General features: G+C 41.9%; 2 protein-coding genes across 2 annotated transcripts; one reads left to right on the top strand and one right to left on the bottom strand.

Moving 5' to 3' along the window:
* The first annotated feature begins 259 nt into the window (after positions 1-259).
* Positions 260-5,129, top strand: fam124b (family with sequence similarity 124B). The gene is made up of 7 exons (XM_077723250.1): positions 260-718; positions 1,044-1,078; positions 1,705-1,911; positions 2,748-3,128; positions 3,202-3,398; positions 4,004-4,148; positions 4,212-5,129. Exons 1-7 carry the CDS (start codon positions 699-701, stop codon positions 4,703-4,705), a joined length of 1,479 nt encoding a protein of 492 aa, XP_077579376.1. The 5' UTR covers positions 260-698; the 3' UTR covers positions 4,706-5,129.
* Positions 4,204-16,907, bottom strand: mmp28 (matrix metallopeptidase 28). Its single transcript, XM_077723251.1, has 8 exons — positions 16,667-16,907; positions 14,585-14,661; positions 12,070-12,269; positions 8,751-8,966; positions 6,365-6,610; positions 5,989-6,141; positions 5,706-5,873; positions 4,204-5,643 (listed from the first exon to the last, which is right to left on the bottom strand). Exons 1-8 carry the CDS (start codon positions 16,775-16,777, stop codon positions 5,249-5,251), a joined length of 1,566 nt encoding a protein of 521 aa, XP_077579377.1. The 5' UTR covers positions 16,778-16,907; the 3' UTR covers positions 4,204-5,248.
* Positions 16,908-17,072: the final 165 nt, after the last annotated feature.

Genomic DNA, 17,072 nt, shown 5'->3' with positions numbered 1-17,072 from the left:
TTGGAAGGGGGTATTTATTCACTTATTTTTGTAGATATTAAAAATAATGAATAAAAATGGAAATAATTGTTTTGCACTTTATTTGAGACCTGCTATTTGAATCATCTTTATGGGGTTTAAGTTAGGTTATTCCCAGAACTAGTCTAGCAATATAAATAGGGGTGGGGGGTTTGGTGCATCCTTCAGAAAGCGAGCTAAAACTCGACTATAATGCTCTTAACTAGGTTTTAACACACAATGGCATTAAATCGAAGGCTTCCATGCACTTTTCAATCTGTCCGGGGCCGTCTGGACTATAATGTCTCGACCCAATGCTCCCTCCACACACACCATCTGCTCGCCGTATTAACGACGGCTTGAAGTCGCCTTCCTTTCGTCAAACCTGACGTAACTCAAACTCGAGGAATTTTGCCATTTTTGTTTGAGCCTCTTCGTCGAGAAGAAAATCATCCAGCAGCTGCAACTCAACCTCGGCTTTAATTTGCCCACTGACGTCATCTCCCTCTTTTTTTTTAAGGAGCTGCCAGCCGTTCTCCGAGAAACAACGGAACGGCGTTTGGGGAACAACAAGTCACCCGGGATGCTCACTTCTCTCCCGGCTACGTATGTCGCGCGTCCCCGACGAGACTTGGAATACATGTTAAAAGTGTGCGGAGCCATGTTGACGACGAGAGCGGTTCTGTTCTGCAGAGCACAAGATGAGAGCGGAAAGTACCAAGTGAGTTCAAGCGGAGCGCCCTTGTTAGCTTCTGGCTAACTTTTGCTAGCCAAGTTTATCGTCCCGGCTGTAACCGCTATGGAAATCAGTTCCCTCACCGGCTTCCAATTGTTTTTAATGAGTTAGTTCATTTCTTATCCCCGTTGTTAAATAAGATGGAGATATGGGAACGCTGTTTGCGTTTACGGGTTTTTGATAGATAACAATGCGTTGTCATGGCGACCTGACTGAAGAAGCAGGTGTGCAAACCCACGACCACAAGATGGGGGTGTATGTTTTTTTTTTTAAACTAACATCTTTTCTTTTATCGTTTGTTTGTTTTCAGGTCAGACCACTCCAGTAGGATGTCAAAAACTACCGGTAAGTTAGTTTTTTTTCCTCCAATATTTGAAAAAAACATCAACATTGAATTGAATGCTTATATTGTCATTATACAAGTATAATGAGATTTAAAGCTTCACCACGAAGTGCACAGATAACAAGTAGCAAATATATAAATAACAATAAATAATAAATAAATAATTGTTATTAGTGCCCTGCGATCAACTGGCCGCCGATTCACCGGCCCGGAGTCAGCTGGGATAGGCTCCAGCACCCCCCGCGAAAATGAATCGATGAATGAATAATTGTTGTCATTTATTTGCAACAGGTGTATTATAAAGACTTGCTCTAAATTAAAACTAGCAGTGTTTATTACTAATCTTTTGGTGAAAGCCAATGGTATTTTATTTTATTAGAGGATTTTTAAAATTCACAACAGAAGATTGTTTTAAGAGCAATATAAGACAAAAGTATAATTTCTTTAGGAGTTCATTCTTTGCCTTTTTTAAGCGGTATGGAAGATAAATGGATGAATGATGTTATTATTTGTTAAATAATTATAAATAGTCTATATTCTGCTCATTTAATGAAATTGAAGGTATATTACACTGTGTACATTTTGAAAAATGCAAGAATTGAAGTCTTGTTTGTATTTTTTTTGCCAGCTGAGGTCATGAGCCAGCGTGCCCGTGAGCAGCAGTGGCGTCTCTCTGTTGTCAATTTACATCTCTTGGCCAACCCGGGAGATTCACTCTTGCTGCAGCACAGCTTAGACCGTCTACTACGCCGCCTTTGCCCGAGCCTCCATATCTTTCATGTATCAGAGAGGGCGTCCCCTCTTAAAGGCAATGCTCGCCTCTGTCCGCTATCTGGTAGGTGCCCAAGGTTTTACATGAAACGTTCCTTTTCAGGTTACTCTGCAAGTCAGTTGTTCCGATGAAAAGTTTAAATGAAATTTAGCTACTCCGATTAAACGTTTATCTAGTGTCGAGTTATAATGGGTTGTTTTAAAAGTGGACACTCTAAATTGCCCCTATGTATGAGTGTGGTGTGAATGGTTGTTTGTTTCCTTGTGCCCTCCGATTGGCTGGCCACTAATTCCTAAGATTCCTCTCCTCATGCCTGAAGGCAGCTGGGTTAGGCTCCAGCACCCCCCGTGATCCTGAAGATAAAGGGGTTCAAAAAATGAATGAACTAATGAATAATTTGTATTTTTTACATGACTACTTTTACTTCAGTGATATTATATTGAAGTAACACCACTTTAACTTGAGTAAAATGTTTAGCTACTCTTCCCACCTCGGGGTATTTGTAAAAAGAAAACCCACACGAGGATAAAGTGGTTCAGAAAATGAAATGAAAAATTTGGGAGGATACACTACCCTCTGATGGCAACAGTGAATATGATTGGCATGTATTTCTGGATAGGTGCGAAAACATGTATTGTACATGCAGTGATGATGGGGGCGATCCTTTTTTATGGTTTTCATTTATCTTGGCCATGTCTGGTCTACATTAACCGCAATATTCGAGGGATTACTGTATCGCCAAATTTTATCTTGAGAAAATCGGATTGGATTCGAAGTCAAAAAGTCAGTATCGGGATATTCTTGCCTGTTGTGTATTTTTTGCCATAACTTCAGGTCTCACAAATCCTTATTTTTACTTTTCTGCTCCACTAAGTCATGTGACATGTTTTTTTTCCCAGCCTCTCCTTCTCTAGCCATCACCTTCTTTCTCCATGAGGCCTATGGAGAACTGCGCATCCTGAAAGTTCTAGACTTCTTTCAGCGACCACCCTGGAAATACCACCACACGGAGAGCTGCAAGACGTCAAGGCTCCGCATTTCTGCCGACGAGACCACTCCACTGCAGCCGTACCTTCTACCCAGTCAGGACTTTTTCAGCTTGGGCGCAGGGATGCCCGTGTGGGCCGTACGACCGGTGCACTGTGGGGGGGAGATCTTACGCGTGACGCTGTACAGCGGCTACGACAATTACGAGGACGCCGTGCGCTTCTACGAGACAGTGCTGCAGAGGCGGGCAGAAGAGCAGAAGATGGGTTTCTGCTGGTTCACCCTACACACAGGCAAGTTTCACATTTTTAAGTAGCCCGATCCCAGCTAGGGTTGTAAACTTTTGCACTTTTTGGAACTATACAGAACCCGGGCTTTGCCTGCAGCTCGCTTTAAAACAAGTGTCGGAGGGGATCCGCGTAGAGCCCTGTAACTCTGCCGTGTTGCAGTTCAGCGTGGAGGAAATTGGTCAATTGGTACCACTGCTGCCAAACCCCTGCACTCCCATCAGTGGCTCACGCTGGCAGACCGAAGACCTGGACGGAAACAAGGTCCTCTTCCAGGTACAGTAGTACCTCCTACCTACGAAATTAATTGGTTCTAGAACTTTTTTCGTAACTTGAAAATTTTGTAAGTAGAGGTGTACTTTATATATAGATTCTCTTTGTTCCACGGTCGTCACACTACTGCCAACTAAACCCTTTAAAATTGGTCATTGTATAAATTTTGAACAAAAGATTTGAGGAAACACACAAATGAGCATTTATTTAAAAATGATTTATTAATGTCTTAAAATGAATATAATGGCCAAAAATCCCTGTGAAAATGTGCCCTGCGCCACAAAAAAAAAAATCTCTCCGTGGCTGTTATATTGGGGATGTAATACTCATGTTTGTCCACATGGCGGCCAGAGCCCATTGGGAGATGTGACGAGAAAGGCACAGCAGTGTTTTAAGGAGTTTCTCACGTCATAGCAACCTGGCTGTCTCGTATGCTCGAATCTGAAGGGATATATTTGCTCAGACTTTTACACGTATCACAAATTTCCCGTATGTTGGGTGACTCGTATGTCAATATAAATATATATAAATATATTTTTTAAGTAGAGCGCACTCACTACTGTGCACCTGAATTTGCAAGTTGTCTCTTTATCCGTTATGCGCTCTAGGTGAAAGAGCCACCCCAACCCACGCTACCTTTGACCTGTGCATTCCCCCTGGCCTGCCCTGCCGTAGTCCCCCGGGCCATGCATCAGAAAAGCCCCTCGCCTAGCGACATCCATTCCCCGCCGGCCTGGCAAAACTACCGACATGGTAAGACGCAGCGGCTCATCCATTGATCATGAAGAGAGTAACGATGAGTTCTCATGTCCGCAGGACCCAGAGCCACCAGCGAAGGCACTGCGGAGAAACTTCCGGGGAGCCAAGGGTCCGGGAGCTGTTGCAGCTCTCCGCCGGGAAGCTCTTGCTACTCGTCCCAGCGCAACAGCCCAGCCCTGCCAGCTTCCGACTCTCCCCTACGTCCTCCCGTCGCTCACTCACTTTCCACTTTGCTCCCAGAAGAGGATGAGGGAGAGACTAACGTGGACACGGGGGCGGCTGTCATGACTCGCTCTTCGTCCCTGGAGCTTTTGAATCGGTGCCAGCCACGGATGTCTGCGGCCTCCTGCCTTTCTGGCAAAGACCGGCACCCCGCCGGAAAGTGGTTTTCTTCGGCTTTGTCCAACAACGCTGGGAACTTGAGAGTGCCGCTAACAAAGTCCCCCAATCCATGTCACAGCAAGGATGGCGACACAGCCGCAGATCTTTTTGCCAAGTCGTTGTCGACGCAGGTAAAAACAGAGGAGTCAGCAGACGAGTTCTTCATATGAGGATTTGGGAGACCTTTGGAACACAAACTGCAGCGGAGTTATGTCACATCCAACTTGCCAATTTGAAGTATTTCATGAGTAAGCCCACCATTAAAATTACCTTAAAAATATCTGAATTTTACAATTTCTTGCGGACACTGTCCTCTGATTCACAATTTTCACCTCCATATTCATGGAATTAATAGGGAGTACACATTTTACTTTGAAGGGAAATTATCGCCCTAAGGTATTTCTGAGATACTGTAAGAATCAAACGCATATTACAGAAAATATGATAAGGAAGTTAGTAGTATATAATTCAATTATGGTTGTTTTCTTACTACAAAACAGAAAATAACCAACAAATAGGAAATGTTAATTTCCCAACATGTACTGGTGAAAAAGTATAGCAATTCAGTAATTCTTATAAACAGTACCTTTTTAATTGTGTTATTGTTTTTTTTACTTACAAATAGGGCTTCAATGCGAGAAAACCTGATAAACTGCGGTGGCATTGGAAGTTCCCAAACCTTAAACTGGCAGAAGTAGAGCACCCCCTGCTGGTCAATGAATGTCCTTCTTGTGAGGAGCTTGACCACAACCAGTCCAGCTCAGCTCTTTGACCCACTGGCCCACCCGAGTAACTCTAACCTTGAGTGGGTCAAACCTCCAGAAGTGGCGCTCCCTGAACAAATAGATGCGGCCGTCCGGACGGCTCAGCGCCCCATTGGTGCCCTGTGGGATGCCCTTCCAGTCTTTAAGATGGCGGGGGTAATAGGGCTCTCCCTTCAGGTTTTGCAGGTTGAGGACAAAGTAACGAGAGCCCTTGAGCACCACCATGTGACCCAGTGGGGCATAGAAGAAGGCACAGTCCGGGTGGCGTGGTAGGCCCGTGTCCACGCTCTCCCGAGGGAACCCTGTGTCCAATATTTGGCCTGAATAGCGCCACATTCGCCTTCCTGAAGGAAAAACAAGCTACTCAGTCGGAGGGGTAGGAAACGGTTTGGCTGGGGAAGAGCACCTTTGAAGAAATACCACTTGGCGTCCAGCGGCGAGAAGGTGGCCGCGTCAATGGAAGGTGGAAGGTCAGCCCAACGTTGATGGATAGACAGGGGGCCGCACAAGGTCCCCCCAGCTGACGTGGTCCAGTACACGCCGCCTCGGAAGACCAGCACTGTCCCGTTGGCGTCTGAGTTCAACATAACAATAGCTTGGTTATATATTCAATGGGACAGATGACCGTTAGTAAAATTGCGAATCATTGTCACTATACATTGAATTCCTAGTCACAAGTGATGACTGACCGACAGTGATGGCGTCAAACATGCCAAACCGACAGTAGAGTGGCAGGCCGTTGCTGTCATGCTCCCCGTGGAGGTCCATCTTCTCCCACTCCTCCAGTGCGGCATGCAGGACCTTACCCGGGACACGAACCAGACGATCGCCTGGGGGCTTACCTGAAAAATTAGGTGGTATCATTTTCACAGCTCCAAATTGTGTGTCAATTTAAAGCAGAAATTATTATTATATATGAAGTACTGCTCTACTATGTTCACATCCTCGTGCCGAAACATATTGGTTGTCTATTGACATGTTTTAAGTGGCAACATGCTACAATCACATCACTGAGATGAATAATACATTTGAGGACATAGTAACAACCAAAGCCACATATCTGACCGTAGAGCTGCTGCACAGCGACAACGTCATCCCAGCTCATCACCAGATTGCGGCCCAGTTTCCTGTAGTACGGCGACATGAGGGCGTGACGCACTGGTGAGTGTTCCAGACCGAGCGTGTGACCGATTTCATGAGCCATCACCATGAACAGATTATGGCCCTTGTTGCCATTTAGGCTCCACCTCTCGGCCTTGTCAAAGTGGGCTTCCCCTCTGCGTGGCAAGAAAGCATGAGCCAGAGTTCCCCCTGCAAAATAAAAAAATTAATAAATAAATATATACAGTGTTCCCTCGCTAGTTCGCGGTTCAGCTATCGTGGACTCTGAGCTTCGCGGATTTTTTGGGGGAAAAAAATACAAATATTACATTGAAACAACATATTTTACTTTTTTTGTTATAACAGATTTTAAATGCCTTACTATACATGGTTATTTTTGAAAGAATTTCTCACTATACTTGGTCATTTCTAAGAAAGAAAAAGCCTTACTATACATTGTATAGTAAAGCTTTTTATCTTAAAAATGACCAAGTATAGTAATGGAATTTTATTGAAAAATGACCATGTATATTAAGGCTTTTAAATAAAATTACCATGTGTAGTAAGGCTTTTTTTCTTAAAAATGACCAAGTATAGTAAAGGATTTTTTCTTAAAAAATGACTATAAATTAAGGCTTTTTAAAAAAAATATCACCATGTATAATATGGCTTTGTTTTTAAAATGACCATGTATAATAAAGCTCTTTTTTAAGACCTTTCTATATATTTGTAGTCAAGACCTTCCAATAATGAACAAAATAAAGTGTGACTGATTCGTGGTGTAGAGGTTAACTTGTGTGATTCCCATGTGAGGGGCTGGCGTTCGATTCCCAGACGGGAAACATTTTCCCTTAGTTGTTTCTATATAGTTGTAGTCAAGACCTTCCATTAATGACAAAAGTAAGTGTGACCAAATTGTGGCGTAGAGGTTAAGTCACTTGACTCCCATGTGAGAGACCTGGGTTCAATTCCCTGTTGGGACACATTTTCACTTAGTTGTTTCTGTGTTCTTGCAATCAAGACATTCAAATGATTACGAAGGACAGTGCAGCTACTTGGTAGCGTAGTGGTTAACTCGTCGAACTTCTGTCTGGGAGACCTGGGTTCAAATCCCGGTTGGGACACATTTTCACTTAGTTGTTTCCGTGGACTTCTTGTCAAGACACTCAAATGATTACCAAGAAAAATGTAGCCCCTTGATGGCGCAGAGGTTAGATCACTGGACTCCCGTCTGGGAGACCTGGGTTCGATTCCCGCTGTCGTCCTTTGGCTGATCACTACCCCATGTAGTTCAGTAAATGGAATAAGAAAAAAAAGAAGAAAAACCTTTTTGATTTATATTAAACACTTAGTCATACTTTTCAGTAAAAGGTTATATTCCGAACTGCCTTCGGCAGTTCGGAAGACAGTTGGAGGGGCCACTTTATGTCGCGTTCTCGAGTCGGCCTTCGGCCGACTCTCGACCGTTTGTCAGTCGGCAACCGGCGACACCGGGGATCGATCCCACGTCTCTCCGGCCGAAGGCGAGTGTGCAACCTACTACACCAACTCGTGCCCCACTTATACATAGGTGTTGAAACGTTTTATCCAAGGAAATGGGGTGAAACACTTAGTCATTTTTTTGACAAAATGCTTCATCTACCACTGAATATTTATACACTTAAACACTTAGCCATTAGAACTTATTCTTTTAACCGAATAATATTTGGAAAAGCTTTGCAGGCACTGGGATTTGAACCCAGGACCTCAGAGGTGGCAGACTGATGACTTAACCACTGAGCCACCACTGTCTGAGATTAGCTAGTAGTATCTAGAGTTTTACCTCTTTCATTTACCTGAATAATAGTGGGAAAATCTTTGCAAGCACTAGGATTTGAACTTAGGACCACAGAGGTGGGAGACTGATGACTTAACCACTGATCCACCACCCTCTAAGAGTATGTGGTAGTATCTGCAGTTTTACCTCTTTCATTTACCTGAATAATAGTGGGAAAATATTTGCAAGCACTAGGACTTGAACCCAAGACCAAGGAGGTGGAAGACTGATGACTGATCCACTGGGCCACCACTCTACAGGATTATACAGTAGTATTTGTTTTTTTTTCTCTTTCCACTCCCAGATCATACTTAGTACCTTATGGTACCTTCAAGTGGGAAAAGTTAGGAAAGCAGAGCAAAGCAGGATTTGAACCCAGGTCCACAGAAGTGGGAGGCCAATGACTTATTCACTGGACCAAAGTTTCCCAAAATAAATCTATAAATCTGAATGAAATGGCACTACACAACTAAAATTGACTGCACAACACAAAATCAAATTTCAGACGATAGTTAATGGAATTTTGACCCTGACCTGGCCCGTCAAAGGCGGTCCCGTCATTGTGATCGCCTTCATAAAATGCCAGCCGGATATCTGCTGGCCCTTCGGTGGCTTCCTGGAACACGAGGCCTGACACGTTGCTCCACAGCTGGAAAGCTGCCTTGACTGCCAGTCGCACTGACCTCAGGGACAGGTGGTCAGGCCAGTTAACCATCTGGTAAGCCAGGTGATGTTTGGACCACTTGTCCGCTATACAAATACAAACAAATGTAAACTCGTGTGCAAATTGGATAAATTTCAAGCTCTATTAACCCGGAATAGGGAATTCGTCAATCGTATTGGTCTCCATACTTGGTGGTAGACGTCCAATCCTTTTTGACTGGGAGAGCCTTGCATTCCTCAAAATTGATTCTAATATGTTCATTGAAAGTCAATGGCACTGAAACGTGACATTCACAGGCAGTTGCCCAAGTTTAAATTCAGTCATTGTCAACGGAATCCAATTGGAATTGGTGGCCATCCTATCGCAGGGCACAAGGAGACGGACAGCCATGCTCACACTCATACCTAGGGACAATTTAGAGTGCTCAACCAGCCTACCATGCATATTTCCTGTAGTCAACAGAATTAAGACTGTCACGCTTGTACAGAAGCTGTAATTCCTGTTATCTGCTCATTTGACTCACTCCTCCTAAGATAAGAACAGCACGACTACTCTGGGCATCATTGAAGTGACTTTCATAGGGGAAGTTGTGGAATGTCTAGTGTATCTGACTTTCTAGCCTCCCAACATTCCCATAAGGAATACTTACCACGGAAAACTGGAGAGAAGGCGCCTGGACTCAAATCTGTACAATCTCTTTTACAAGTTCAAAAGGAACTACTGCCACCCAGCTCCCTTCACTAGCAAAAATTAACTAAACTACCTTATTTTCCCTCATATACCCGCACCCTTAAAACCGTTGAATTTTAGAATTTCTCACATATAAGCCACCCCCGCGTATAAGCCTCACACTTAAAATTGCCTTAAAATCAGTGAATTTTCCAATTTTGCGCGTAAACCATATTTTCACGACTATAAGGCGCACCCTCAATGCATGACATATTTTAATGTTTTTTTCCGATATATAAGGCGCACCCTCAACGAATGACATGTTTTAATGTTTTTTTCCATATATAAGGCGCACCGCATAGACATCCACTCCATGTGAAATGAAATGGCTGGCAATGATCGTTCACTGGCTGGCAAATAATGTATAACAATGAATGTATCTCTTGGATTTGAGGCCAGAAGTGGCAATACAGTCAGTGAATTGTAGATATGCATGCCAGATGGAACATGTTACATGAAGAGGCAGCAGCACATTTCTGCCATCATTGCATTCCCAAAACGCTAGGCAATAGCAATAGTGTCATAGAGGAATGTGATGACTTCACACATAAATGCAGCAAGGATGTTCCCCGCTCAAAACTGTTTTCCATCGTGCCCTGGAATCATACTCCCAGCATGTACAAACTCGCAATGCGATTACACGAAGATAGCCTGATGCAAAAAAATATTTCTGATTGTGAACAGCACCAAAGTGCCATTGATTTATTTATTTTGAACAGGAATTGAAAAAGCTTCTTCTTTAGAAGCTGGTGAACCGTTGTTTCTTCATGTCATTAAAATGAATTATTTGCCATGAAAGAAAGCAGTTCAGAGCATTCATTTGTTTTTTCGTTATTGATTCTACGGTTAATGTAGACCAGACATGGCCGTCATAATTGAATAATCGCAAAGTAGGGTGGCCCCTATTAAAGTAATTCCTCGAATATCGCGGCTTCAACTTTCATGGTTTCACTACACCACACTTTTTTGCTGGTGAAATTTGTTGTTGTTTTTTTTTCAAGTTCGGAAAAATGTGAAAATCCACGCTGAAACTCGCAAGCGGAAGGCCCTCCCTGGTCCTCCTACTAAGACTCAGAACTGAAGTAATTTTTTATTTAATTTTTTTCTTTTTAAATAGGAGTGACCCTACTTTGCGTTTTTTTTGTTTATAGCGGCGATGTCTGGTCTAAATTAACCGCTATAATCGAGGGAATACTGTATAACTTTTTATTTCTTCAGTGCTGAGTACTAGTAGCAAAAGTGGCTTCTGCTTTTGACTTTCAGCATCGATTTTCTCATTTTTATCATCTTAAAAAATCAAAATTAAAAAAATATATATTATAGCGGAAAGTGAAGACAATAATCCAGGAATTACTGTATATACAGTACAGAAATCAGATGAGGGTTTTTAGCAGGGGAGTAAGGAGGAACATTTGAACATGTAGCCAGCAAAACAGTGTACGATTTGTGTGCATGGTCACCTGACAGTTCTGAGATCCAGGATTCAATCCCTGGTGGATTCAGGCCTTATTGTGTCGAGTTTGCATGGTCTCTTCGTGGCTATTAAGATTTTTCTCAGGCTACTCTGGTTTCCTCCAACATTCCAAAAAATATGTTGGAGGCTGATTGAACACTCCAAACGCGTGGGAGTTTGCGTCGTGATCGTCCGTCACACTGCCCTGCAATTGGCCAAAGGTGCCCTTTCCCTTTTGCCGATTGTTGACTTGGTTAAACTCTGTTATGAATTATTTGCGATAAAAATTATTAACTGTAGCAAAGTGATGGCCATTAATGTGATCATTGTGTTTGGGCAGAAGCTTCACAACAATGTGTGGAAAAACAGCAGGTAACTCTGGGTGTTTGTTGTATAAACAATTTAACTGTGTTCTGGCTGTTGAAAAGCTTTTATCAATTTGATAATTACTGGCCTGTCTAGACCTCCTATTCCTTTAGTTGAAAGAAAGGGGTTACATTCTGAGTCTCTTTTACCTCAGCAAATGTTTAAGTTCACGCCCATTTTGGGTGGAGGCAATGAAAACTTTAAAAATGGAGTCAGAAGAACGAGAATCTCGTCTTTTTTTTCAAGCCAATAAAGAGATCTGGTCATGGAACCTTCAATAATGTCTTGTCTATATTTTTGTTAACACTTCACCAGATTTTTCAGACCAAAGAAAAATAACAACGGAGAACATAATCGTCTGCAAGAAATTTAGCATTTTAGGGGAGTTCTTTACTACGGCAGTGGTTAGTGAGCAATGTTAAATTGCACTGACCTTTTGAGCCGTAAATACTTTTACAGTTGTTTGGAGCAGAAACTTGGGAAACTGCCTTGAGGGCCTTAAACATTATTCAGTAGGAAAACTAAGTGCTTTAACAAGCAGAGACCTAGCTTGTTGGAATCAAAGAATGTTGCATGTGTCACTATTGTCAAAGAATATTTTTGTCAATGTATATATGCAGCACACCTACAAAACAACTTACTTTTTACTGCTGAACGCTTCCTACGACACCACGCTGATCCCGCAGGGGATTTCTTTGCAGTGAATATGACATTTACCCTCTGGGCCCACACCTGCTGGCTGCCCTTGTCCGACATGCCACAGCGTGGCGCAGCCATCTGCCTCAGTGTGGCACTGTCCAATTCACCCGTCATGGGTAGGCGAGACAACCACTGGAACTCCCTGAGAAGAGAAGACGGCAAATGTTAGCCAAAAGTTCAAGTCCTCACACATATTTGAGATGTCATTTTGAAAAAAGTAGCAAAAATTTAGATTTTCACTGAAACTCTTACAGGGCAGTCTTTTAACTCGTTGGCCTCCGTTGATACTACTGGATGCCCAATCCGTAACTGGGCTGGCCGAGGAAAGTTTGTTCAAAGTACCAGTCCCAGATTGGACGTCTGGCGCCGTCAATAGTACTGAAACATGAGCATCCCTTGTCCTCCCCATTTGAATGAATTGGATGTTTATCACCACCACAGTGGGATGAAGTGAATCAAATATTGTGAAAAAGAAAATCAACTTAAGTGTTTTTGGGGGCTGAAAGTGATGTGTATTTTTCATTTTATTCATTTTAATGCATTTGTATTAAAATTGTAGACATGTATTCTTTTGATTTATTAATTTGTACATGGGCAGTCATACCTCTAGTTACAAATGCCTCTAGGTACGAAAGTTTCAGGTTTTTTATATGCAAATAAGTGACTTGAGTTAGGAAAGAGATCCAAGTTGCAAAATCCCCCAAAAAGTAAATGCATTTCCTTATCCATTTTTTTTATTTTGAATTCCCCTTATTAAGCGATTAAAAACTGTACAAATGCAATGTGGCAGATATTTTCACGCACATACACATAGGGCACACGTAAAAGTCTAAAATGGACTACAAAGTGGACAGCTTTCGGCCCTGGTAGAACGGGCTCTTGCCAACATCTGGCGGACAATCACAGGTATTACATCTGCCATGGCCACGGGGGGTATTCAGCGGGGCGGGGCACATTTTCACATGCTTTATTTATTTTAAGACATTAATGAATCATTTCCTTAAATTTGTTCTCATTTTTGTGTGTACTTTGTGGGTACTTTGACCAATTTTAGAGGGTTTAGTTGGTAGTTGTTTGAGGACCGTGGAACGTATTAGAGAATTTACATAGAAAAAAAGTCTTGGAACCGATTAATTTCCTAAGTAGAGTGTTAGGTTTATCATTATTATATATTTGCTTGTAATATAATGATTATATATATGTGCTTGCAATGAAGAACACTTTGCCTTATTTTGTATATTAAACATTACATATATGAACGCTTTTTTTATTAGGAATGTTAGGTTCATCATTATTATAAATGTGACATTAATACAAGGTATTTTAATATATCTCTTGCAAAAGAAATGCTCACTCCAAAGTTAACCAATGCAAAACCCTTGGAGGTCACTTCTCCTTCACACCTGGACTTCTCGAGACTATGGTTCACTGCAAGAGAACGGTAAATTGTTTTGGGAAGCATCGGACTCTGAAGACGGTTAACAACATGCTCTTGGGAACTGTGGATTTGTTTTGGGAAGCGTGGCGTCTCAAGGTGGTCCGATTCGACAGACCCACTATAGTTTTGAGAACTGAGACAAATTGTTATGAGACTCTGAATAATGTTTAGACGTCTGGTATGCATGTTGTTTAAATCTTATGAATAATATATTAGCAAAAGGGACACCGACCGGGGTCTTCAAAATCATCTGACCGGAGGCGCGTGTGGATGGATTCTCTTCTTGCAAGAATAAAAGGATATGATCTCAGATGCCTCCATTATTGAAAGTTGAATTTGGGAATACTTATTGGTAAATCTATCATAGAGGTATGACTGTATTCATGATGTGTACTACAGTTGCAAAAATGAAGTTGATAGTAATGTTGAACCTCACATATTTTGAGAAAACCTAACATAATTCTGTCATTTTAAGTGTTAATAGGTTTATAATTTAAGTTTAATTTAATTTAAGTTTTTAATTTAAGTTTGTTTTTACTAATTAATGGATTTATATTCAAATGGTATGTATTGACTTCCAGGTTTGATCCCTAAAAGACCCAACAACACCATTGAGTAGCCCCTTCTTGATCGGAGACCCCTAGGCTTCAACCCAACTTAGCCCGTTAGATCTGTTAGCTATCAATTTGTCATTTCATTGTGCTGCTCTAGTTGGGCAGAAATAATGACATTCCAACTGAAACCATATCTAGAATGGGGCCTCCGAGAAAGAGGAGTGTGCCGTCCCTGGCTAAGCCAATCTTTTTCCAATGAAGCACGCAAGCCAGAAGGCAGGGTTCTTAAAATTCCTGGGTGGTTCAGGAAGGGTTCAGGGGAGGGGTGGTTTTACAGACCCTTGGGGGCTTGTCCGACAACAAGCCTCCCCACTAATTACCAAAGGGTACCATCTAGTTGTCATCACCGAAAATAAATCTGTCACCTCACATTACGATTGTGTGGCTATTAAAGAAGGGACTTACCGGATTGCTGACTCCATCTCAGCTGTATTGTGGATTAATTTGTCATCATGAAAGTAGCCATATTTTTCCAAAAACACCTGCAATTGATATCAACAAACAATATTATTGTTTGAAATGTTTCTCTCCAATTACAATAGACTATTACACAAAAAAAGCAAGAAAGAACAAATTTTACGGTAAGAGTCATCATTCTGATAGATAATATACGTGATCAGTTTTCTGGGCGTTGATCCAGACTACACGTCAAAATACCTATTCTTTGTGATGGACAAAGTTTGGAAGCATGGATACACAATCTAAGTACAGTAATAACTTGACATACAAGTGTCCCAACAAATGAGGATTTTGAGGTACGAGTAAAATTCCAAGCAAATATTTGCCTTGTGATACGAGACCATTTTTGAGATACAAGCATTCGAGACAGTCAGGTGGGCGAGACGCGAGAGGTTGCTTATGACTGTCTTTCTTGCCACAACTCCCTCGTCTATAGATCTCCACGAGCACTAAGCGGAGCGTTGCATGTTTTTAAAAATATGAGAGTGCTGTACTAGTGGCAGAGCTTGCTCGCCAATACGAGAGGAGTATACAAGTTGATTTTGAGCTAAATCCCAGTATAATACACAGGTGTTAGAAGATTAGTATGCAGGCTAGCTTCTATAGTCAACAGCTTGGGAGCCAGAACAACAAGGCATTGTTGTCCTGGCCAGGGTTGCCAAAAGTTGTGCTTCAGCTTGGTGCACCAATAAAAAAAATTAAAACTAGTAATACCTGGGAAATAATTTTAGATAAGATTTTCCAATTGCCAGATTTGCTTTTAGAGTTGGGGTTGTCAATGTAAAATATTTACCTTTCAATGTATCCTATGTGAATAGAGCCCAAAATAAATCATTGCTGTGACTCCTTTTCTGAGTAGAATAGGGCCATGTAATGGTGCATCGGTCCCCGGTTTGAACCTGTACGGTACATTTTCATGTTCCTCAGGACTAATTTTCCCACTTTCAATTTCATATTCCATGTTAAAACCAATAAGTACCAATCTACATACACTCAGGTTCTCCTGAGGTATATGCCCTCACTGCTATCTCACTCTTGAGATGTCACAGTGTCTTAAGAAAGCTGATGGCAACGTAATAATTATATATTTTTGGTACAATTTCAATAGTTAAGGTGTCGGTCTCACAGCTCTGGAGTCCTGGGTTCAAATCCAGGTTACATCCACCTGCGTGGAGTTCTCCCTAGGCCTGTGTGGCTTTCCTCTGGGTTTCCTCCCACGTTCAAAAAGCATGCATGGTAGGCTGATTGGACACTCTACATCAGTGATTTTCAACCACTGTGCCGTGGCACACTAGTGTGCCGTGAGAGATCGTCAGGTGTGCCGTGAGAAATTATCCAATATCCTTTTTTTTTTAAATTAACATTTATTAATAGTTTTCTGCAAATATGATGTCATTGTCCAGTGTCCGTGCTGTAGTAAATATACTATACAGAGTGTCATTTTGTAAAATTTTTGGTTAGTGGTGTGCCACAAATTTTTCCAATGTAAAAAATGTGCCGTGGCTCAAAAAAGGTTGAAAAACACTGCTCTACATTGCCCTTGGGTATGGGAGTGTGTGAGTGTGCATGGTTGTCTGTCGCCTTGTGCCCTGCGATTGGCTGGCCACCTATCCAGGGTGTGTTCCCCACCTTTGGAGGATAAAGGGGTTCAAAAAATGAATGAACTAATGAATAATTTTTATTTTTTGTATGACTACTTTAAATTCCGTGATGTTATATTGAAGTAACGCCTCTTCCCACCTCGGGGTATTTGTAAAAAAAAATCCAAAAAGGTTTGACCAGTGTGAGACGATAAAACAGTGAGACGACCACTATATCCCACTATCCATTTAGAATATTTTCCGCAGTAACAAACAAGCAAACGCACACCTTTCCTGTGTTGATGACAAGTAGGGTAATTAAGACGCAGGAGTTCTCAAAATTGAAAACTACAGTACTGTAAAAACACAAAAATGTTTAAAGTCTAAATCCAGTCCAGCCAGTTTTTGTTTTAATTTGGGAATTCTTAAATCTACGGTTAATACGTACCTCAGGGTTGAGTGGAAGCGGTGTGCAGCTGACAACGAATGCTGTCATCCAGCAGGTCAGCCTCAAAATCCAGTCGGGCTTCACGCTACGTCCAACCTGGCACCGGTTCATCGTGGAGCGGCCACCGTGTCGGCATAAGAGGCATTACTGCTCAAAATATCCACCCTCCATTGAGAGAACGGGTCTTCAGTGACACCAAAGCCGAAAAATGTGCTGTCTCTCGCTTCAATTTGGCTGTCGACTGAAGCCCACGCCCTTCACGTTCAAGCCTGCACGTGCTTCTTATAATTACTAATGATACTCTTAATTCCATACTGTGCCCTGCCCTAAAAGTTGACACTGGACACTAAAGTACCTTTGTCAATAACAAAAACTAAATTTCAATTGTTATTTAATATTGTCATAT

This window comes from Stigmatopora nigra, chromosome 8 (assembly GCF_051989575.1).
Source record: "Stigmatopora nigra isolate UIUO_SnigA chromosome 8, RoL_Snig_1.1, whole genome shotgun sequence".
NCBI classification, from domain to species: domain Eukaryota; kingdom Metazoa; phylum Chordata; class Actinopteri; order Syngnathiformes; family Syngnathidae; genus Stigmatopora; species Stigmatopora nigra.
The sequence above is the reverse complement of the archived record's forward strand: the minus strand, read 5'-3'. Positions and strand labels throughout refer to the sequence as shown.

What these genes read in the sequence shown, in the direction of transcription:
- fam124b (XM_077723250.1), top strand. Translation starts at nt 699, where the DNA reads ATGAGAGCGGAAAGTACCAA. An exon ending in TCGCCTCTGTCCGCTATCTG is followed by an intron (nt 1,912 to 2,747) that starts GTAGGTGCCCAA and finishes TTTTTTTCCCAG; the next exon opens with CCTCTCCTTCTCTAGCCATC. An exon ending in GAAACAAGGTCCTCTTCCAG is followed by an intron (nt 3,399 to 4,003) that starts GTACAGTAGTAC and finishes TATGCGCTCTAG; the next exon opens with GTGAAAGAGCCACCCCAACC.
- mmp28 (XM_077723251.1), bottom strand. Translation starts at nt 16,777, where the DNA reads ATGAACCGGTGCCAGGTTGGACGTAGCGTGAAGCCCGACTGGATTTTG. An exon ending in GAGATGGAGTCAGCAATCCG is followed by an intron (nt 12,270 to 14,584) that starts GTAAGTCCCTTC and finishes TTCTCTTCTCAG; the next exon opens with GGAGTTCCAGTGGTTGTCTC. An exon ending in CAAGTGGTATTTCTTCAAAG is followed by an intron (nt 5,644 to 5,705) that starts GTGCTCTTCCCC and finishes TTTTTCCTTCAG; the next exon opens with GAAGGCGAATGTGGCGCTAT.